The sequence below is a fragment of the Melozone crissalis genome, unplaced genomic scaffold (assembly GCF_028551555.1).
Source record: "Melozone crissalis strain CALT ecotype California unplaced genomic scaffold, PUWL_Pcris_2 ptg000005l_1, whole genome shotgun sequence".
Classification (NCBI taxonomy): domain Eukaryota; kingdom Metazoa; phylum Chordata; class Aves; order Passeriformes; family Passerellidae; genus Melozone; species Melozone crissalis.
In genome coordinates this window covers 54862655-54886017 of record NW_026535783.1, presented here as the reverse complement: position 1 = coordinate 54886017, position 23363 = coordinate 54862655, and the positions used below count along the sequence as shown (strand labels likewise).

The 23363-nt window shown below is 35.7% G+C and overlaps 1 protein-coding gene across 1 annotated transcript in view; it reads right to left on the bottom strand.

Annotated features, from left to right (window-relative positions):
- Window positions 1–232: 232 nt before the first annotated feature.
- ADAMTS6 (ADAM metallopeptidase with thrombospondin type 1 motif 6) overlaps window positions 233–23363 on the bottom strand; it is a 135369-nt gene continuing 112238 nt past the window's right edge. Inside the window, exons 20-24 of the mRNA XM_054284174.1 lie at window positions 17827–17956; window positions 14134–14338; window positions 10518–10694; window positions 9151–9307; window positions 233–3851 (exon numbers count right to left, since the gene is read on the bottom strand). Coding sequence (XP_054140149.1) covers window positions 3742–3851; window positions 9151–9307; window positions 10518–10694; window positions 14134–14338; window positions 17827–17956 — 779 coding nt within the window. The 3' untranslated portion in view covers window positions 233–3741. The remainder of the gene's footprint in view (window positions 3852–9150; window positions 9308–10517; window positions 10695–14133; window positions 14339–17826; window positions 17957–23363) is intronic.

Below are 23363 nucleotides of genomic sequence, written 5' to 3'. Positions count from 1 at the left end.
TTTATATCTAAAAACACCATGGCTTCAGATAAACTTCAGATAAAACCTTAAAAGCTCAATGCAAGAAGGACATTTTATTGTTATTGACTGGCTGTAAACGAAATAATTCCAAGAAGTACAGAATATTTTTGCTGCCATTAATTTCATTCTTGATCTACATCACTGCTTAGGCTAAAATATTACTTAATAATGTACATGACCATATTCTTGATTTTTCCTTTTTGTTCTTTCCTTATTTGCTAATATATGACAAATATTGCTGCTGCCCAGGACAGGATTCTAGCATTACACAGATGTTACTTCAAAGAAGACACCTTATTTATATTTTGATGCATCGGATGAAGCAAACATTAAGCATATAGAATTCTAGTAACTGTAAGTCAGGGAAGAGACAACTGTACCATGGGTATCAATCTTAAAAGCTGCACTTTTATTTTACTAAATTATCTATGTTAAAAACAAATCTGTGCCTGGTGTGGAATTTCACTGCATCAAGTGTTACAATATTTTTGTTTTTATTACAAGCAGGAGAATGCATGTAGAACAAGTGTTAAGAAACATGACAATAAATTAGAATATAATTTACAAAAGCAAAAATAATAATAAAGTAACAGTGTACCACATTAATACTGAGTATAAAATAATAAGCAACTAATCACAATAATACAAAGGTAATTTCAGTCTGTATTATTAAGGATATCTATGTGACATTCACTCCTTTATAAAGTTCTTAACAAAATGGACTATTTTGGATGTATACACCTTGAAGGATTAATCTTAGATTTTTATTTCTGTTTTGATTTTATCAGCTGATAGTATTGCTCAGTGGAAGTACTGGCACCAGGTTTCTGCATCTTGTATTTTACTATTTGATTCTAGGTCTGTTATATTTATAGCCTGCACAAAGACTCCTTTTGTCACTATTTAGGAATATAACACTATTTAGCTTAGATTATATAGATGGCTACAGTGTAGCAGCAGCAATGAACTGTGCTGTTGAAACCAATTATTTTTTTTTTAATTAGGTTTCATATTTCAGTCTTAGTCTGTAGTGTTGCTTAGTTTGCAAATCCATATACATTCTGTGTTTTGTTCCCTTTAACAATACAATTCAACATTGCTCCAGGCAGTTCTTTAAATTCCAACCTCAGTGCTGTTATATTGCAGAGTAAACATCAGAATCTCCGGTGTTCTAGCACCAGTAAGAGAGCAAAATGTGTCTTTGGAAACATTCCTTACAATTTGCATGTCCTAAGTGAGGTAAAAAAAAAAAAGGGGTTTCTTTTCAATACAGAGAAAACCCATTTCTCATTAGCTGAAATGACACATTAGCTGATAAAAAAAATCATGCCCTGGAGAAAACTGGACCTTGATACAAAAAGGCCTCATGCTTAGGGAATGTTGTAACAACCCCTTACCTTTTCATCATACTTCTGATCTAACCAGGGCATGTTAGCACCAAGGTGTTCTGTCAAAAGGATACTGGAAGTCAATTCACTTAACAGACAAGCACTATGTACTGCCCTTAATCTCTATGTGCAACTCCCAAAAATTTGGGATGTTTTTATCGACTGGTGTCAGTTTTAACAGGAGTTGTTTACATGGTAACGAGAGCAACAGATAACAAGCGTATGTGAATACATGCAAGCCAACTGAAAATTAATTCCACTGGTCACAAGTGTACAGAAGTGGAAATACTGGCAAGAGGTAGCAGATGACAGAATTTGATGGTCATGAGTATAGACATGGGGCTACACAAAACCCCCTGACAGATTGTCAATATGTTGGGGGAATTTCATAGTATGAGTCCTCTTAACAGTATCTATTGTTCCATGTTAATTCACATTAGTAAGTAGTGTGCAACATATTTGGTTTGTTATTGGTAAAATACATTGGTACACTTCAATCTCATATTTTGAAATTATTTTTCACTGAAAAGATTACCTTTTTTTAAAAAGTGCTATTTGAATTAGAATTTGTAACACATATTATTGTTCACATAATTTTAACTGCTTTACAACAAAGGAGTCATAGTTGGACACAATCACATTCATGAAGGACCTGTTGCAAAATGCAAATGTTCAAGTACAATATATTATTATAAAGAAATACCTACTTTCCTCATCTCCTTGTTGAGACTGTTACTGAAAAGTGAAGGGGAAGAGGAGCATGACAATTAAGTTTTAAATGTTATATTCCTGATTGTGACTTGCCTAAGAAGTTTGGTTTTACTTTTAAAAACACAAAGTATTTGGTGAATATTAAAAATAGGGTAATATGAATGAGTGGAGCGTGGCAGTGAATAGTTAAGGCATCTAGCTTCTAATTTACTGGCATGAGTTTGTTCCAGTCTCATGCTGAAAGCTGTCCCTTGCGTAAATATGGTCCAGCTTCACACGGGTATGTGGCTATTTAGGTGAAGGTGGTCAGAATTCACTACAGCCATCCCTTTTCCAGTGTGCCTTACTCCTGATTGTCCCACAGGCCTCTTGGCTCAAGCACACTTTTGACTTCTCGTTTGAACAGAACCTAGATACCTCCATGAGTCACTTATTCTTTGGTTGCAATCCTTGCCACTCAGATGCAGTCTCCTGAATAGAACATTCACATATTCCTTCTCATAAACAGTACCTCTGCTATGGTATCAAAGGAGGGAACATCTGGAACCCATTTTAACTTTCAGCATTGCAAAGGATTGTTGCTATTACACAGTAGGCTTAACTTTTGCATTCAAATTCCTTAGTTTTGGAGAATCGAAGCTAACACGTAAACCAGGTCTAGAAGCCTACAAAGTTGTTTCTTCTTTGTGGCTGGTATTGTAAACAAAAGTGAGCTGGAGTCAAAGTGTAAGTCCTAAACAACCTTTATGGTAGTGGTGAAGGAACTGGCAATCCAGTCTTCACCACTGCAGGGGTCTGCCTCCCCCATGATTCTGAAATATGTTCCTTTCAGTGGAGATCTGTTTCACTTGTACAATGGTAAGATGGCTATAAACCTGCAGTGAAGATTTCATTTTGTTTCATAGCACACTTGTATTTCATGCACCACTGCAATAACTGTTGCACCTCTTAAAACTAAGTCCCTCATGGTTGTTCTATTTAGTATAGCTTTATATATGGCTCACAGCAGTGTTCAGGAAATATGGATTACTCCAAAGGGAAATAGGTGGAATGAAGGAAAAATACTTTTTTTTCTAAAAAATTTCTGCTCCTTAAATAACATTTCCAAGCTCATTTTATAATTTAAATTGTGGTGCTGTGTCAAGAGATAAAATAGTTAAGATTTTTAAGCTATGACTTAACTTTTTTTTGATTCTTCTTTACTTCCATAGTAAACCAACTCATAAGAACTACATTTTAAACAGTTTTAAATAGAAATTGATTCAGTGTCATTGCTAAGTCCATAATAAAAGTTATTTTAATGGTCCATGGATGTAAACAGACTATTGGATTTAGTCAAAAGAACACAAATGTTCCACAGTAAGCTATTCTATACGTGTTGTGTGAATTTTTCAAATTTGGGATCCCCTCATACTGTGTCCAGCACTTTGGATTAATAAATCCCACTTCACAGAAGTTAAAATAATATTGAAATCCTGTCAGCTGGGGCTGACCAGTGGTTATGTTTTCCACAGGGTAATGCATTTGCAAGGACGTCAATCTTATTCCACTGCGTGGCTCTCTTCGATGGACACTCTTCCACAAAGATAATAACAAGGCACATTCTTCTGCTTCCTGTGGGTCAGTGTCCTTGGCAGGTCTTGCAGCACATCTGTCTGAAGTATGCTCGACTGCAGAACTTGAACTTCAGCACCAGCGGGCAATAGGCCACTTTGTTCACATCTTTGCACTCTAATAATTAAGAACATTAAAGAGGAAAAAGTCAGATATATATAAATTAAAGTACAAAGAAAATCTGATGTTTAACATGCTTCTCATCTATCCATCTATCTTGCTTACTTTGTAACTACTCTTTCTAGTACAGTCTAGTGCATACAATATTGAAAATTTTAAAAGCCATAAAAATATTCGCAAGGCTTTCAGACACTTAGAAGTGCATAGTCTTTGCCTTGGAAGAGCTATCATTTATTGGGATAAGTGGTTACTTTACACAGTTAGAACGTGTGAGTCCTTTTTTTTACATTACTTTTAACTTCCTTCTCAGCAGTTATTTTATTCACCCATAAGAGGTTATCATTATGATGATTCACACTATTTGATACCATGCCTGTGCATTTGTAAGAATCCTTAAAACAGAATGAGCGTTTCAGCTAACAGGGATGGAGAATATTACACAAGTGTTACGAATAATGGTACCAACAGGGTGAGTTCAGGGACCAAACTGAATGGTGGATTGTACTTTAGGGATGGTTCCACACATCCACAACTGATTTTATGCTAGAAGGAAAGCCACTTTTATGCCTGTAATACACATAAAAGCACTTTCTCAAAGTTGTGTTTTCCTATATGTCGAGGCTTACTGCCTCAGCTGCCCTGTTGTGCCAGCATGCAGCTTTCCCAGGAAGGGAGAACAGAGCTCAACCCCATGGAGGAGGGTTAAATTCTTTTGCATCCCACACAGGTTGCATATAAAGTGACTTTGTGAGTACATTACAGGAGCTGGAATATGCTGTAGTTCTCTTCTGGCTCATTTTTTGCACTTGTAGAAAGAAGGTGGGAATGGGGAATGGAATAGTTTGATCCGTGCTCAGTTCTTATTCTGATACAGCTTGAGAAAGAGTTACATCTGTGAATTCAGTGACACACTCAGGTTCTACAGCTCTTCAGTCTCTATATAATCTCCTAGAACATGATTATTGCTGTGGAACAGGTTGTTACAGATAGTGGATTAACACTTGCAAGCATACTGTAGTAGCAAATTGAGTGCAGATGAGAATTTTTAGTATTTGAACCTAGGAAAACATTAATGAGGCTGAATTTCCAGGTCTGTACTGACCAGTATTTCTGATAATATGCATGCTTTTAGCTAAGCAAGAGGTGGTTAGGAAATTATTTAAATTTTCATTTCATTAACACAGACATAGTGCTTTCATTGCAATTCTTTCACTCCATCTAAATGATGTTTGACATACTGCTTTTCTAGTTTTTCAATTCTTAATGGAAACATAATTGAGTGACAGGAAAAAAAGACATTGTGAGTAGCTGATTGAAACAGATATATTTCTATACCAGCAACCACACATGGTCACTTTATTTGACTGACTTTCAAAAACTCTTCACAAAAGAGGTCACGACTCTTCCAGAAACATTTCAGGTACTCATGTTCATGAAGACTGGGAATATAAGAGATACAGATGGTGAATTATAAATTGAGGTGAAAAGTCTAAGGTTCACTTCATCTGCACAAGACATAAAAAGTTCACTCAATCGCAAAAATAACCCTCAAACACTGTGTTTGGTTAAATACAAGTAAAGCCACTAACTCAATTTTTCCTAAAAGTAGGATTTCAAATGATTCTTTTTAATGTTTCTTTTTTGTTATTCTTCCTCTTGAGTAAAACTGGACCCTGTTCAGCTGATGCCATTTGGACAGCAATGAGAGAATATTCTTGAAGTTTCCCAGAACTTCTGGTTTAGAAATCAGCTTTGAAATAGATAATGGTGGCTGATGAAGTAGCCTATTCTTCATAGGATTGTGGTTGAATGGAGAAGGTCTACCAGAGTTCTTTTTGTTTCGAGCAACAAGTTTTAATGAGTTTCAGTATGCTACATGCGGAAGCTCTGCCTTGCTGAACTTTGTGACTAGATAAGGCGATAGTATGATATTAACTATCATTTTACATTAAAAAACCACAAAATGTCACTGTGCCTCCAAGTAAAGAAATTGAAAAGATGTATCATATAAAATACAAGAAAAAATGAAATTACATAAAAATAGACAAAACAATTTTTCAGGTAAATTTTTAGATGGGCTTTAGCAGCATAGATTCAGCAGACATATATGTATTTAAGAGAATAGAAAAATTCTGAATAGGCTTCAAGTGGTGCGGTAGATGATAGTAGTTCACTTCCAGCAGAAAATGCAACATTACCCTCATCAGTGGCAGCCCATCAAAACCACATCTACAATATTATAAATCACCATTGAAAAGTCTGAAAACCCCAGAGGTAAAGCACATGTAAAATATTACAAGATTCAATGTAACTTTCTTCTAGTAATTCTGTATCCCCAAAATTTTGACTCTTATTTTAAGCAAACAACATGTACTTTCCCAAAGAAAAATTTTCCAAGCTTCACCAACATAACCATTATACTGAAGAGCAGCTCAAGCTTCCTCAAAACCCTGTATGATTTTACTTTTGGGTAGCAAAATTAAATTGCTGAGAAATTGTTGAACAGGCTCCACAATCTGCAAGCACAGGTGTTTAGGGAGTCAGATTTGCTGGGGTTTGAAACAAGAAGAGAGCCCCCCAGACAAGGTGACCCTGCTGCACACCAGTGTGCTGCTGCTGAAGTTGCTTTTGCCCTACCATGGAGCCCAAAGCATGAGGCAGTGCTACGAGGTGGCACAGGGACAAAGTCCCTGTGTGTGGGCAGGTATGCTCTGCTGCACACATGCACTCCAAAATGGACAAATCCTTTCTCTGAGAGACCTGATTCCTTCCTTGAAACCCAAATACTGATAGTCAGATCACATCCCACTGTATCTGCAGAGTGCCAGAAGTAAGCACAGAGGCACAGCATGCCCCACTCACAAATATATTCAGGACAAAATATCATAGCTCCAAAATTTCTCACAGAAAATGCTACTTTTCCAAAAATAGTTGTGCTTTTTAGGATTAGTTAGCTCTTGAAATCTTTTCATCATCTCCAGGATGGTGAAAAAGATAAGCCTCACTGTTTAAAGGCTGACACTTAACTGAACTAAAAGATGTCAGGACTTTTTGAAAGCAGAAAATGTGTCAAACCTGCACATTATTCTGCAAATTCTGTTTGTGCTTCTCCTATTCACTATTTAAGAGCAGCTGTAAAATGTATAAATTAGAATATAGATATATATATGTATATATATATAAGAAATACTTGTACAAGTATTGAAAAAATACCTTGAAGATAGAATTTTTGCCTAATTTTGGAATAGGGCAACGTTAGTCTTTCACAGTTTGCAACAAAATTCTTCTGAAATGATCAAAGCATTCTAAACTGTTAAATGAATTTTGAGATAAACACCTCCAGCGTGGGACCTAAACAAAAATGGGATGCTAAGTGGCAATGTGTTGGGAACTATATCCTTCAGAAGATACTGTACTGTACCTTTATCCCTTTGGTTCTCCCTAAGTGTGCTAATGAGCCTGGATAGCTGTCAGTAAGGAGCTGGCTTGCACCTGGCTCTCTCAGAGTGCAGGCCAAAGAGCTTACAGCCATCTGGAATACAGTATAAGTGTTTTTCAATATTTTCTATTTGTGGATCCTAAAAATTTTCCAGTGAAGGTGTGGGTCCCTAAAAACATAATTACCAACAGACTCACTGTACATAGCTAGTCTGCACAGTTCTACTGTAGGAAAGTTCAGGCCACCCAGTGTACAGAGATCACACACAGAAAACCCCAACTGCATTCTTCTACAAGAGATTAGCATATTTTCTGATAATATTGAAGAATTACTAGTGTAATTACTATAAATAATAATATGACCTTGTCATTTAGAAATTAAGAGGAGACTGGAACTTAATCGTGTCCACTTATAAGTAATTTATTGCCTTCCTTACTTTGGACTGAAATCAACATCTGTGTTTGGAAATAAAATAGCATGTAGCCTGTGAGATTTAAAAGGCAGAAATTTTCCTAGATTGATAGTTATCACTTGAAGATTTCATGAGAGCACTAAACAGAAATAATGCAAACTTTACCAAAAATAGTGAATTTCAGTGTTCATACATTGAAGCATAAGTGTATTTCTGGGACAATTTTAGTATGCTCCCATTTTATCACAGACTTTGCCATCTCTATTTGCCAGACTCTTATAACAATTTTGAATCTATGGCTTGGACATTGATGGATAGAGTAGACACTGAATGACCACCAAATCTGAGTAGACTACAAGACAAACTTGCCATTAAAAAAATTTTAATCAGAGTGTTTGTTCCACATAAAGAGGACATTAAACCCCAATGCAGTAGGAGATTTTGTGTAAAAAATACTCAGTTATATACTGCACAGACATGAGTTGTGTTAAAAGCAGCAGTGCTAGCAACCTTGTGGTCATGTACTCAAAATTTAAGGAATATAAAAAATTTGGGAATAACTGTTTTAGAATGACTGCTTTTGCTGAGTAATCTCTTGATAGTTTGGAGAATTTTCTATTCCTTCTGCCCTTCCACACAAAATGAATTGTACTTATCTCATGAGCAACTATTCTCAATTTTATAATCGATGAGGAAACATATGTTTTACTGCCTAGAACTCCAAGTCTACTTCGAAGTCCGCATTTTCTAACCTAGCTAAATGGCCTAGACCATTTATACATTCAGATCTCAAGTATTTAATAAATATAAATAAGCTTATTTTCACAATATTATCTCATATATCCACTACCAAAACCACATTCTGATGAAGTTAGTTAATAGTCTGATTAAATTGGACTGTATAATGCAAAAAATACTATAATTATTTTGAACAGGCATTATAACTAAAAAAAAATTTACAAGTTAGTTAGAAGAAGCTGAAAGGATGTCAAAGTGTAAGAACAGACTTGTTCTTCCAAGAACCATGTAGCACAAAATCTATGGTCCCAGTCTTCAAATGAACAGGGAATTTACTATTTTTTGCCACTACATTGTTGTGTTTAACACTGATTAGGCAGACAGAAGGTCAGTGGATGAAAAGTGTATCATGCTCCCCCGGCTATTATGAACATTTCCATTGAACCAATAAAGAGATTAGAAAATCAATGACACAAACAATAGTATTTTTCCATTACTTAGGCTATGTATTTTTTTTCAAACAAACGATGTGTATTTAGGTTTTCATTGACTTTACCATTGAGCTACAATGACTAAACAGAAAATAATTTTTAAAAAGTTATTCACAGCCTGAGAGATGATGTCATCTAGACTTTTACCAATGCAGCAATGCTGACTATGCCACTTTATTCTTTTCAGAATAAATGATATTAAGATGTCAGACTTACCCTCTGCGTTGGAAATGGGAGTACTGTCACATTTACTTTCACACTGCTGCATTGATGGAGGTCTGAGAGTTTCTGGACACTCACTGGATGCTTGTCCAGTATATGACAGGCACTGTACTGTTCTCATCTGTTGCCCAAGACCACACTGCGCAGAACACTAAAGAAGAAGACAAAAAATTTAAAACCCTGCATCCAAATTTTAAATATAAAATAAAGCAACAGGAAGCAATCAGAAACACACTACTTCCACAAATTTTAAAGAAGACAGGCATCTGAAGATGTTTGATTAATCGAGAAAAGAATTATCACAAAATATTCCAGAATTTTTTACAATACATGTGAGTACTCATCTTTCAAAGAAGAGAAAATGTAATGCAATATTGACTCCCTGAAAAGTTCAGATCTGATATATTAGACTATAATTTACTCAATTTCAGGTGTCATACTAAGACTTTAGAATAAAGAAAGAAAAAACAAAGAAAACAGGAATCCAAATCTTCTACAGGACTTTTTTTAAGGGAAAAGTAAACGTCTTTCAAACAAATAGACTTTGCTGTTTCAAAATATTTTTAATTTCTGCAAATAAATAGTTAAAATTTTAGTACAATATTAGTTAAATATAAAAGTGGATCGGAAGAATCACCATGAAGAAAAAGCCAACTAGACTGTAATATTGCAAATATTTTCCACTGGGTAATTAAACTAAAATGTTTCATTTTCATTAGAGGAAAATTGCTCAGCAAACAGAAAATTATTCATTTATTTAATATTCTAAAAGCAGGCCATTGATCACAAATGAGATGCAAAAACATCTTGTTCGTGATCAATGAAGAAGGAAACTTAATAAATCATATTTTGAAGGAAAGTTAGTAAATCATATTTTGAAGCACTGCATAAAGGTGGCATTATTCGGCCTGTCCTGGGGTAATTTACCTCCCTGTCTGGCAACTCAATATCTTATGTAAAAAATCATATTGATCTCAAAGTGTGGTTTTGTTGAGAGACAGATATATACACAGATCTGCTACTACAATAGGAATTGGCTTTATACTTCCACCATGTTTCTCAAAGAAGTTAAGCATGTTTTAAGAATAGTACACCCTGCAATACTGTTTTATCTCCAAAATACTCCAAAAAGTATGGATTTTTTTTTTTAAAGTGCTTGTAGAAACTCATCCAGTAGAAGCTAGATTGCTGTCAGACAAGCATCATGAAGAATCACGTTTCAATCTGACACAAAAGGGGAGAATCTTTTTGTTTCCCTCAGCCATAGGAACCGTCTCTTATATACCTCCAAGGACACCTTAGGCTATGAGGTGCTAATGTGGGAGACTAACAGCAATGAAGATGTGCATGAAGTATCTCACCTGTCCCCAGTCTCCAGCAACCCAGCGAGGAGGAGGACATCGGCCTAAGCTACAGCGGATGCGCACTGGCGGCTTGTTCTCATCTTGGCATTGCGCAGCTGGAAAGGTTTTTAGAAGATCACTGCTTTTGCACAGGACAATTCGATGTTTGAATCCTGGGCCACACTTTGGTGTGCACTGAAAAAAAATATTTATCCAAATAAATAATTAAAATCTCAGCAAAACAGCAATGAAACTCTCAGAAATGCTATTTGTAAAGCAGGACATGATGATTTATGATCTTACAATTCAGCTATAATCACAATACAGTAATAATTTTTAAATGTTTAGAAACACAAACAAGCTGACTGAAGATTGTTTCATTATGTACAAGTTTTTCTAAGTTTTAAATTTCATTTGCTTTTTATATTTAGACTACAACGTTACTATTTATGTCAGGCCTAAGAAAAACTCTGTAAAGTAGAAAGGTCTGCCACACACAACACTATTATGAAACCGGTTTGACTATTAAAATAATTAAAAATAAGACAGTCTCTTCTTAGTATCACCTTAGTACAGTCTTCACCCACTTCACTTTATCCACAGATAATGAATACATTTTTCATCAATACACAAAAGGAAAGAGAAATGCTGGATTTGATTTCATAGAAACCACATAATTTAGATACATCAAAATATTATACTCCCTCCTACAGTGTATGCTTTCCTCTCCTTTCCTATTTAAATTTTAACCCTTATTTCACAGTTTTCCCTTCTTTTATCACTCTTGTGCTATTCTGACAGCAAGCAGACAATAAAACAGCCACTTGAAAAAGGGTTGATGATCACTTTGGCTTTTCGCCATCTTCCTTCATCATGGTGCCGTTCTCCTTCGTTTTTGCTACTGACCATTAACTGTCATACACAGTAGCTCAACTGCATAGTGAGGAAGAGACGAGTGCTAGCAAAATTGAAACTCAAGAACTTTCCCAAATCAGTCCCTTTGTTGGCATGTTCACCTTTATTCCATAAACATATCTGCAGTATTTGCATCAGAATCAGTTTTTGACAGCATAAACTTTACATGGAGATTACGCTAACCTGTTCAAGACTGGAAATGCCTTTAATAGGTAGAGACAAAACATTATTTGGGAAACAACATTATGTGGAACTGGAGCAAAAGTCAAGAAATCACACACCAAAGGCTTTCCACACATCCAAAACAACTCACTATATCACTGGGGAAAAAAAAAACATCCCTAAGATTAACATAAAAAAATTACTTGAGTGAGGTAAACTTAATAGTTTTATGCCTAATCCTGAAGCATCTTTGAGTAATTTATAGAAATTTTCAAACAGCTCCACATTATTATGTAAGGATATACCCTACGAATATGTAAAATTTTATATCTCTATCTACATATACCTCAAAACAAAAAGAAAATCTCCAGAGGGAGGCACCTAAACTAGTCCATATAGAATGAAAAGGTTTATTCCAAATGTTATCTCCGCTTGGATCTAGGATGTTAAACTGGCCTGCATAAAGAGGAGCCTTGCATTTGAAATTTATAATCCAGAATGCAAAATGCATATATAATCATTTTCCTCAAAATGTAACCTTTTCTACCCTATTCAATCTTTTTCTACCAAGGTACATCTCTTTATATACAGTAGTTCAGTATTCAGAATTTTGATACAGACTAAACATATAAAGTTTCAAAGGTCCTTATACTTCAACACTGAATCTTGTGCACATTGCCTACTAGAAAACCAGATGAAGGAGGGAAGTAAGAGATCTCTGGCAGAACTACACAAATAATACTAATGATAGAGACCAAAACCCAATGACAGTTAATATACGAAGTCTTTGAATTCATGATCATGACTGATCAGTTGGGGTTCAAATTCCAAGGAGTGTTATAAGTACATTCTCCCACATGTATTTTGTGCAAAACATTTGACTTTTTAAGTAGGATGTTAAAATATGTGCCCCTTCCCAGCTGAGTGCTTAAAAATCACATCAGTCTGTCAAAACAAAGAGAAAAGTGACAATGTTGAAAGGATTGTGTCAAAATGTCAAAACGCAATGGACCTGTGAGGTTCCATAATCTATAGAGGATGTCAGCAAACAGGCAACAATGACTAAACTTTGAGTTTAGGAGCATCTTCCTTATAGTACTAATTGAAGATACAATCTTGAATCTAAATGTAGGATTCCATCCGAGAAGATCTTTCCAGCTGAGAAGAAAATTCCATCTTTCTCCAGCTACTGGTACCAGAAGAAAACAACACTCCCTTTTTGTGGAGTTATAGCAAACATTCTACCAAGATGGACTACACTGGATCCCAGAAATGCAAGTGAAAGAAGGAAATAAATTGCCTTCAATAATACTGAATCACTAAAAATAATAAACCCCATAAAAATTTAACAAAGAGACGATATACTTCCAAAGAAAATGAAAAGAAAATACCCAGATAAGTCAAACAAGGAAAAATTATCTTCCATTACTAAATGCTTCTAGAATTTCATGCCTTTGTGGAAGTCATTAAGACAAGTTATATGTGCTTGTCTGAGAAGGCTCTTCCGAAAAAATCCTTAAAATATTTTTTCAGGTTTTTTTAATAATTATTCTGAAAAATATAAAAGGAGTAGTTTAGAGAGGGTAGATTAATTCTGTCAAAGCTCAGTGGGAAAGACATCCTTAGTTTTCATTTCAATTTGATAAAAACCAGGCTTACATTTTCCTAAGGACTTCATCTAACCAGTATGTTTGCAAAATGTTTTTGTTTCTCTGACCAAAAGGATACACAATTTCTTGTAAATAATCACTTAAAATTTAAGGAATATGTAATTATATTGTGTGTCAACAAGTGTATAAGCAGATAAAACAGTTCTGTAATTGTTTTATTTGTAATATGCATTGTTTTGAGTATGAAATGAAAACTTCATATCTTGCATTCCAGAGAAAATTAGCAAGGTTTGTCATTGGTTTAAATGGGAGGAATATTCAAGTCTTCATTTTTTAAGTTCACCCTTGTTTTCCTTTTCATGTGTCAGAAATTCATATAAACACACATATAAAAATGTTTATATTTATAGTACTATAAGGATTTTAATATACTATATTATATTTCTGGAAAACATTAACAGGAAAAAAAAAAGGCAACTTTTCTCATTCTATTAAAATGGTATCATCAGTCAAAACAGTCTGCCAAGCTACACAAATAAAATTCATACCAGAAAGAAGCCTGGTAGTTTTTCACAACCCTGATTAATTATCACAACCAGAAGTTTAGCGGAGTTTGAGTCTTTAAATTAGAATGATTTTGTTCAAAATCATTACATGACCTTGCTGCATAAAAGCCTAGACATGATAACAGAGTGAGAAACCACTTTAGGTAACCAGTATGTGATACCTGTGAGAGAGAAGGAGCTAATTTAGGCTATAGTGACACTGTAGGTCACGGGCATAAGAGGCAGGAAACAAAACAACGAGGCACAGGTGAAACATCCTCTGGGAAATTTTCCTACTAACCCTTTACTTAGCAAGCCCTGACAGAAAATGTACTACTATTCAGCAGTCAGAGGTCCTGCCTCTGCTATCACCAATGAGATAGCACAGTGAAATCTCCTTACCTCTGACCAGTCCAGAGCAACCCACTGTGGGGGGCAGGACTGGTTGTTGCAGGGCTCTTTCTCAACAGGCCGGTGTGTTAAGCAGTTGGCAGCGTCCAGCGTCTCCTCCTCGGAGGGGCCAATCTTTCTGATGCAGAGAACTGTCCGCGAACGCATTCCTCCATCACACGTCTTACTGCACTCGGACCAATCTCCTATAAACCATCTGGATAGAAAATGTTAGGAGGCTCAGTTAAACACATTTCAGAAACAGAGTTGATAACTACACAAACCAAGAATGCAAATAGTTTAAATCACTAAACCGAAGTAATTTTAACAATACACACATTCATGGTGAAATAAAGTAGAAATTTATGGGTCTTTTTACTAAATATTTTAATTTATGCCTCACTGCAATCATATCTTCCAATAATAACACCACTTTGCATTTTTCAAGAGCAGCAATTTCCATCCTAGCCTACAGTAGTTAGAAAGGAGTGCTTGAGCCTGACAAATCTGAAGCTATTTATGTAGGTTTGTATTGGACTTGCCTGAAATAATTTCTGTGAAAGTGGTTTGCAACTGGAAATGTTTGTGAACCATTGCTGAAAGTTATATCACAAGTTAAAAGCCAAGATGTTTGCCTCTTTGGTATCATTACAATAAAATAATTTGATCTCAAAATTGGGCTTTTTGAGAGTTAATTCTCATCAAATGATGAGACATTTGTAAACTTATTAATAAAAGGCTACACTGAAAAGTAAATATTCTCATCTTTTAAACTGAAGCAAACACTAGTAAGACATGAATTCATTTGATAAAAACAATCATCTCAACAAGCTCCTTTAGAATTTAAAGAATTGCACTGTAGGTTGTAGAGGGAACTTCTGAGTGCTTCTGCATACATAGTAGAAACCAAGAATTGTAAATAATATTAGATTGCTTTGTGTTGCTGCAGAGATTAAAGCGGCTTTTAATCTGGCTGTAATATTATATATTTCTACTTATGAATGACTAATGCAGCTCAATTAAATAGAAATATCTCTTCATATTGATGAGCACATTTGGTCTTCAGTAATTAATATGTTGATTAGTTACTTGCCTGAGCCATCCTTGCAAAGGATGAAGTTGAAGTCTAGTATGCTATCAAATGTTGCCAAAATGCCAAAAATGCCAGGCATATCAGTCACTGTGGATGCTCCTGGAGGCATGCCTGGAGCTACCTCATAAGATGTCTTTTCTCAAGCTGCTGTCAAAAAAAAAGTTCTGCTATCCTCTTTTGTGTTACATTATGTGTAATATAGCCTACATTATGTGTAATATATCCTAACATGAAACTAGATCAATGCAGAGATGGAAACAATTATGTCACATTCTGTTGTTACTTTCCCAGCAAAAGGAAGTTAATTTGCGATTCTTAAGAGGCATAAGATCAAAAAAATCTTATGCCTTTACCACAATAGGGAGAATCTGAAGCTATTCAGAGCTTTCAAGAGGCTGCAGAGTTAATTTTTAATTGATATTATAATTTGCTCAAGTGACTTTGCTCTCAGGTACCTTTAATATTTATACTATATGATAAGACAGCACTATTCATAATTCATAGAAATATGAAATTATATTTTCTTGAAATCTGAAATGTAAGAGTTACTTATTGTAACAACAAAGTATTGAAAATAAACATAGCCTTCTGCTGTTCAAAGACATCAAGTATAATGTAAGTGGCACTCAGCTAGAAAGGACATAATTTTCATTGCTTTTGGTATGCACCAAGAGAACAGTAGAATTGTGCTAATTAAAAAGGGAAATATTTGTTCAGTCCATGTAAACACAAAGTCTTACTGCATGATAAAACTTTCTGTCAAAACAGCCAAACTTCTTAGGATAACTATCTGTTACTTGAACAGCCTCCTACTAGACTACTTACAGAATCAGGAATTGAAAACCTTTCCTTAGTTTGGCACCACGTATTGATTCTGGGGGGAACATCATAATGGAGGCAGACATGGATTGAATTGCTCTGATATGTTGAAGCAGATGCTAATTAATACACTCTACCCATTTTCTGAACGTTGATGTCTTGACTTTCACCATGTTAATCAATGTCCCTGTTGTACTGGATGGGGAATTCAAAAACTTCCCACTTTGCGGGCTCAGTTCAGTTAGTTTGTGGGGGTTTTTTAAGTAGTGTCAGTGAAAAACAAAAACAAAAAACCAAACCAAGCAAAACAACAAAAAGCCCCCCAAAATTAACCTAGTTTGGAACAACTTTGTTAACATTACTTTCTAAAACGCTACTTTGCTAATAGTTAAGCCACACAAAGGAATGTTTTTGGTAAAAAGGAACTGATCAAACATGACTGCTTTTTAAGTCCTGCTCTCAGGTGCACATAGTTGGTGCACTCAGAGCCACGTCAAACAGTGTTATCTAAACAGAGGACAAATGCATACCCTTCCAGGACAAACACATTTTTACACATAGACTGCGGGGACAATGATTTTGACCTAATTTAGACCTGTCTGACAGAGCTTGTTCACACTCAAAGGTAACAGCAGTGCAATGGCTTCACTTGGCTTTATGCCAAATGAGTGTGTTAGGTGACACAGGGACATGAAGCGAAAGAGACACTGCTCTGCCGTCCTGCAACCAGGCACCATGCCAGGGAAGCAGTTGGAAGTTCACAGAGCTGCTGTGATTTAATGCACCATAATCTTGTCTTGCTCTTCACAGTGTCCTCCATGCTACAATTTAGCAGTTTCTAAGAGACATTTACAGATAACCACAGTATTGTGCAGTATCCACATTTAATTACCATTAAGGATTTTCATACTCATTTGGAATACAGCTTCAGATTATCACCAAAATGAAATTAACCAGAGCTTGGGAATCAATGAACTGTTGTATTGGTTCCACCTTTTCCACAAGTTTTACTTGTCCCAAAGCATAAGGAAAGCTGTTGTCATATGTTGATACTATTTTCTAGTACAAAATATCACAACTGTTTCTAAACAGGTAAACTATGCTTTGTGTCTTTACCAAACTTCATTTTTGATCAAATGAGCTGCTGGGTTTTTAATTACCAATAAATAACATACAGCTATCTTTAAAAATAAATCTAAACAGAATCTAAGCACCTAATCCTAAAGGCATACAGCATTACTCTTCAACACTGAATATGCTGGAGAAAACGTTTGACAAAACTATTGCCAGGAAATGGTTTGGTCCTCTTAGAAGTTTCTGTATTTTCCACTTCTCATGTGAACGCTTCAACACAAATGTCAACATAACATACTTTAGAATATGCCAAACATTTCAGATGCAATATTAATAACTAGAGTAAAGTTAAGTTTCACTGCCACATTTTTTTATCATTATTGCCTTAAGAATGGTCCCCAGTTCTACTCTGTGTGTTACTCACTGCATATGACACTTATATTGTAAAAACTGTTTTGCTATATTCTATTTACTTAGAGTGTTTGGTGCAGTTTCAAACATCACTGTTGTTCCACGGTCAAGCAGAGATTCTCAATGCATTTTTCAGAGCTGATTTTAGAAGAACAAGAAACTAAAAACCAAACCCAAATACCTTTTCTGATAAGGCAGGCCACGAATACTAGATGAGAATCTTATTTGGTTAACAGGATTTATTACAGATTATGAAGACTTATCTTTCTATGCAAAATTATGTCCATCTTAAACGACTAATGACTTACTCAGGTGGGCAAGGCTCAGTGTTGCAGGCTCTTTGGTTTTCTGGAGGCTTACTGTCAGGGTCACAGTAATTGTTTTGTACAATAGAGCTGTCATCCAGCCTTTTACACACCACTTCTTGTTTCTGTACACCTTGGGATGAAATGAAAGATCATTAATTAATCATTCTTGCTCTTCTAATTTTTGAGTATAATTGTACTTTACCTATTGATTATTAATTCTACCATCCCACTTTATTTGGCCAAAGTCTACAGCAGTGAGAATTTAAATTGACTGAATGCCCCCTAGCCACAATAATTTTTTCATTTTCCTTCAATTTCAGGCTATCCCACTCAGAGACGAATTTATAAATCTGTTGTTTTCTAAAAAAAAAAGGAACATATTTATAGATTTACTAGAAGTTTGTTTTTATTTGCATATTGCACAAAATCCATTTTCTGTCTGCCATCCTCTCCTAGTAAAGACACTTAAATTTCCAAAGAAAACATCACCAAATAGAATGTGGTCACCACACTTCAATGCAGAATTATTGTTTATATGCTCTGGTTTAAAACAAAACAGCAATACTGGGAAACAGTGTTGCATTTTCATATATTTTCCTACAATTTTTATTATTTTATTACATTTTTATTATAACTTGTTTTATTATATTATTTTTAAATAAAACAATAGAAATATAATTCATTCTGAAAGAGGCAGTTTGCCTGGCATTATGGCTGGCACTTCCAGTTCCTCTTTCATTGTTAACCATCAACACGGTAATTTGGAATTGATCATTATTGCAAAAACAGGGTATATCACTGCCAAGGCAATATTATAAGGTAGCTTATTAAGCATATTTTCTGAGGTTTTTTTTTAAAAAGCAGTAAAGAACCACTGATATGATGACGGTATATTTTTTCAATAACACTGCCTTCCTCCTCTCTTAAAAACATGCTGTAAGATGTTTATTAGAATTTTAAAAATGTATATTTGAAATTCACATGCAGTTTTTATTGAACATGCATTGTTATAAAACTGAAATAATGGCATTATCTGTACTTAAAAGCCTCAAAAAGTCCTGTACCTTTCTTAAAAAGAGAAGCAAGTATTTAACTTATTCCAAAATGTAAAATGAATATAATGAAATGGGGATTAAAACCTCCTGCTTCAAATATTTGCTCACAGCCGTCTCTTAGTTTTTAAGACATGCATAGAATCATAAAATGACTTGGTTGCAAGAGACATTAAAGACCACAGAGTTCCAAAACCCAGGCTGTGGGCAGGGACCCTTCTACTTGACCAGGTTGCTCAAAGACCCATCCATCCTGGCCTTGAACACTACCAAGACATCCACTTCACTGGACAACTTGTTCTGTGCCTCACCAACCTCACAGTAAAGAACTATTTCCTAATATCTAATCTAAACCTGGTTTCTTTCCGTTTGAAGCCCTTCCCACTTACCCCGTCAGTAAATGCTCTTAAAAAAAGTCCCTCTCCATCTTTTTTGTAGGCTCCTTTTGAATCCCAGATGCCTGCAATTAGGTCACACACCTAAGCTGTCTCTCTCTCAGGCTGAACAAATCTTATACTCTCAGCCTTCCCTTGTAGGAGGAAATAATATTCTCCTTTGGCTCTTGGAAAATAAGTGAAAGATCTAAATATACGAGAAGCTGTGACAAGATTCACCTTGAATACTATAATCAACGCAAAAACTGCCAACAGAAGACAATAATTCAAATCAGACCTGACAACCTAAGCAGGAATATTTCTAGCAATTTTCTGCTCACATTTCACCACAATAAGAAATAGTATTTAACAAGCCAAGACAAACAGCAATGCCAGTAATGTGCACAGCTAGCTGATGTACAATTCATGTTGAGTTCTGACTAATAATTTATCCTTTCTATTACAAACTGCCTTAATTCTCTTGGTTGAAAAGCTGAATGTGGACTTCATAATGATATTTTCCTCAGATATATTTGATTCAAAATAATTTATACACACTTTAGAATTAAGCATTATAATAATGCAGACCATTCTCACAAGTCTACTTATTGCATAGCAATGATATTAATGTTATATTTTTACTGCATTTCCTACTGGCATCAGACACATTTCCTTCTCGAATTTGGCTAAAAACTGGCACTCCTAACAAATTCATTTTTGAGGAATTTTGTAATAAGAAAATATTCTAAACTTCTGTGATTGCAAATTATCACTCAGCTTTAAAAAAATTCGCAAGTGTGTTATTAGCTGAATGTTGTTCAGGTAGCGTATCACGTGTAAGAGAGTACACACCCTATTCACTGACAGTGAAGAATCGTTAATTGATGCCAGGAGATACATCAAGCCATTTTTTAAAAGTTCTGCAGCATCTTGTCATACAGTATATAAAATTAACATCATTGCTGTCTAATTTAAATATTATTTATTAAAAATCTCAGATAAAAACCCCAGATAATAACTTTTAAGACAAGAAAAATAAATGGAAAAAGCTAGAAGTGCTGTTTTTATCCAGACAATAGATACAACTTGGTTTTGCCCCATATTGAAAAACTATTTTTAAATTATGAACTCTTCCCTGAGTATATGGTCTCTTTAAAAAGTAATCTAAATAGCGCAGATAAATATGTTCATTTAAATCCTGGGGGCAATAATTACAAGCAGTTTGACAGAAACATTCTGCTTTCAAATCTACAGATTTTAGTTTATAAAAAAAGACATAAAATGTCCTTATGACTGGTCAATGCAATCCTAAGGAAAAAAAAAACTCCAGTGGTTTAGTGACCATAATCTCCTGAGAACTGAAATGCTCTGCAGATTTCAATTCACAAATAGTCTGCATGACTTTCAGCAGCCAAATTTTAAATTACATGGAGCACATTTTATTCTTGAATTAAAATTGCAGGCATGTAAATGCTGTAACTATTTTTAAAAGCAATCCCAAAAATTGTGGTTTGTGATTGCAACAGTTAATTATAAAGATGCCAGTACCAATACATAGTGAAACTTGCATCTCTAAAACTAGTGCATGCTGGTTAACCCAGACATACTTTCTGAGCTCACTCATCAGATCACAAGATGTTCATCTCAGAGCCAAACTTATATTTTCTTTGATGAGGAAAAGTATGTTTTATTTGCCTAAAGATAGTTTCACAATTCATCTGAAGGCATGAAAGAAAAATATAGTAGGCATCACTCTAGATGGGTTATGAGCAGCAAAGAAAACTGAGCAGCAATCAATTTACTTATGATGGTAATAGTATGCTATTTTATAAAAAATCTATGAATTTCTGAGATATTTAATCCATCTGGAGATAAACTCTAATAGAATGAATGAAATCCAAATCAATTCTTAGGACCACTGGCAAATTCCAGATAATAAATGCTGTCATTTATTGCCATAATTAAACATGAAAGAAATTAAAAAGGGAGTAGGCAGTTATCTGAGTTATTTTGAAATGTATAAAATATAAAAAACATAAAGAAAGACTTGCTAGATTTTTTAAAACAATACCACCAGAAGTTCACTGCCTTATTAAGAATACTTGTGGATCTTAACAGAGTAGTACACTTTCTCTTGGGAAGTTACAAGACATAAGGAGAGTTAATAAACTATAATTCTGTGATCTACAAGTGATATAAGTGCCCTTTCCTTTCACTTTCCAGAATTTTCTTTGTATTGTTTCAGTTCCTATCGCTGCATATCTTCTTTTTGATTTTCTCTGAGTTTCTCATTAAATACTATTCAGGTCCTTAAAGAAAATGTTCTGTTGTTGCCATTAATTTTTTTCTGATTTCCCTGTGTTGTCTCCTTTCCCACTCCTCTCTCTATAGATAACCTTTCACATCATCATGTCCAAGCTTGACACTGGCTATAAAGACCTACCTATATGAGATAAACCCTTACCTCAAAATAGAAGAGTTTTTAATACATGTAGATCAGCTTCACATTATTATGTAATGTGTGTGTGTGTATGTATATATATATATATATTAAAACTGTATGTTATATAATTTTTTCCCCCAGAAGAAAATACAGGTTCTAGTGCACAAAAAGAAGAGCTGCAATTCTGGATCCCCAAGCCTAAGAAAAATACTGATTTAAAAATCAGTGAAATTATATCCTCATTCTATATATGAGCATAGGAATCCTACATAAATAAGACTACTCTGTCATCAGACATGCCTTTTTAACTATCTGGTAAATCTGAAGATCCTCTTTTAAGGGAAAATAAAAGAAAATATAAAAACAGATCTCAGACTTCGGAGATTTGGTTCCTTCTTAATTCCCTGTATAGCGAGCATCAAGGTGTCAGTGGCAGAAAAACTATGTGTACCTTTCTCCTTTAACTTAAGTGACACTACAAAATACATGATTTACAATCTCTCGTAGAATGGGTCAGTTTGGGAGGGACCACAGTGAGTCATCTCTTGCCTACTCCAGCAGAGTCATCCTGGAGCACATGGCACAGGACTGTGTCCAAACACTTCTTGAATATCTGCAATGAGGGAGAATCTACAACCTCTCTGGGCAACCTGTTCCAGTGCATGGTCACCTGCACAGTAAAGAACTTCCTCATGTCCAGCTGGAATTTCCTGGGCATCAGTTTATGCCTCTTGTTCTATTGCCTCTTGTTCCATTGATTGGTACCACTGAGAAGAGCCTGGATCCGTCCTTTTGTCAGCATCCTCCAGGAGCTCCATGTCTCTGTTGTCCTGAGGAGCCCAGAACTGGACACAGCACTCCAGGTGAGGCCTCAGCAGGGCTGAGTAGAGGGGCAGGATCACCTCCCTCCACCTGCTGGCAATGCTCTTCCCAATGCCCCCAGGATACCATTGGCTTCTTGGCCACCGGGACACACTGCTGGCTCATGGAGAGCTTCTTGTCCACCAGGACCCCCAGGTCCTTCTCCACAGAGCTGCTCCCCAGCAGGCCAGCCCCAGCCTGTGCTGGTGCCTGGGGTTGTTCCTCCCCAGCTGCAGGACCCTGCACTTGCCCTTGCTGAATTTCAGATGATTCTTTGTCCATTTCTCCAACCTTCTGAGGTCCTCCTGAAGGGCTGCACAGCACTCCTGGGTATTTGCCACTGCTCCCAGCTCTGTGCCCTCAATGAACTTGCTGAGGAGGCATCTGCCCTTTAGGCCACTGGTGAATAAGCTAAATAAAACTGGGCCCAGTATTGATCCTTGGGTGACACCACCAGTGCCAGGCCTCTAACTAGACCCTCTGCCACCGATTATGACCCTCACAGGCTGTTCATCAAGCCCACACTTCCTGAGTTTGCCTATGAGAATGTTGTGAAAGGGTATTGAAAGCCTTGCTGGAGTTGAGGCAGACAATACCCACTGCTGTGCCCTCATCCATCCAGGTAGCTCTTTCATTGTAGAAGTCAATAAAACACCTGATCACCTTTAGTGAACTCATGCTGACTACTCCTGATCACCTTCTTGTCTTCCATATGGACAGAGATGGCCTCCAGAATGAGGTGCTCCATCACCTTCACAGGGATTCTGGCCTGTAGTTCCCTGGGTCCTATTTCTTGCCCATTTTGAA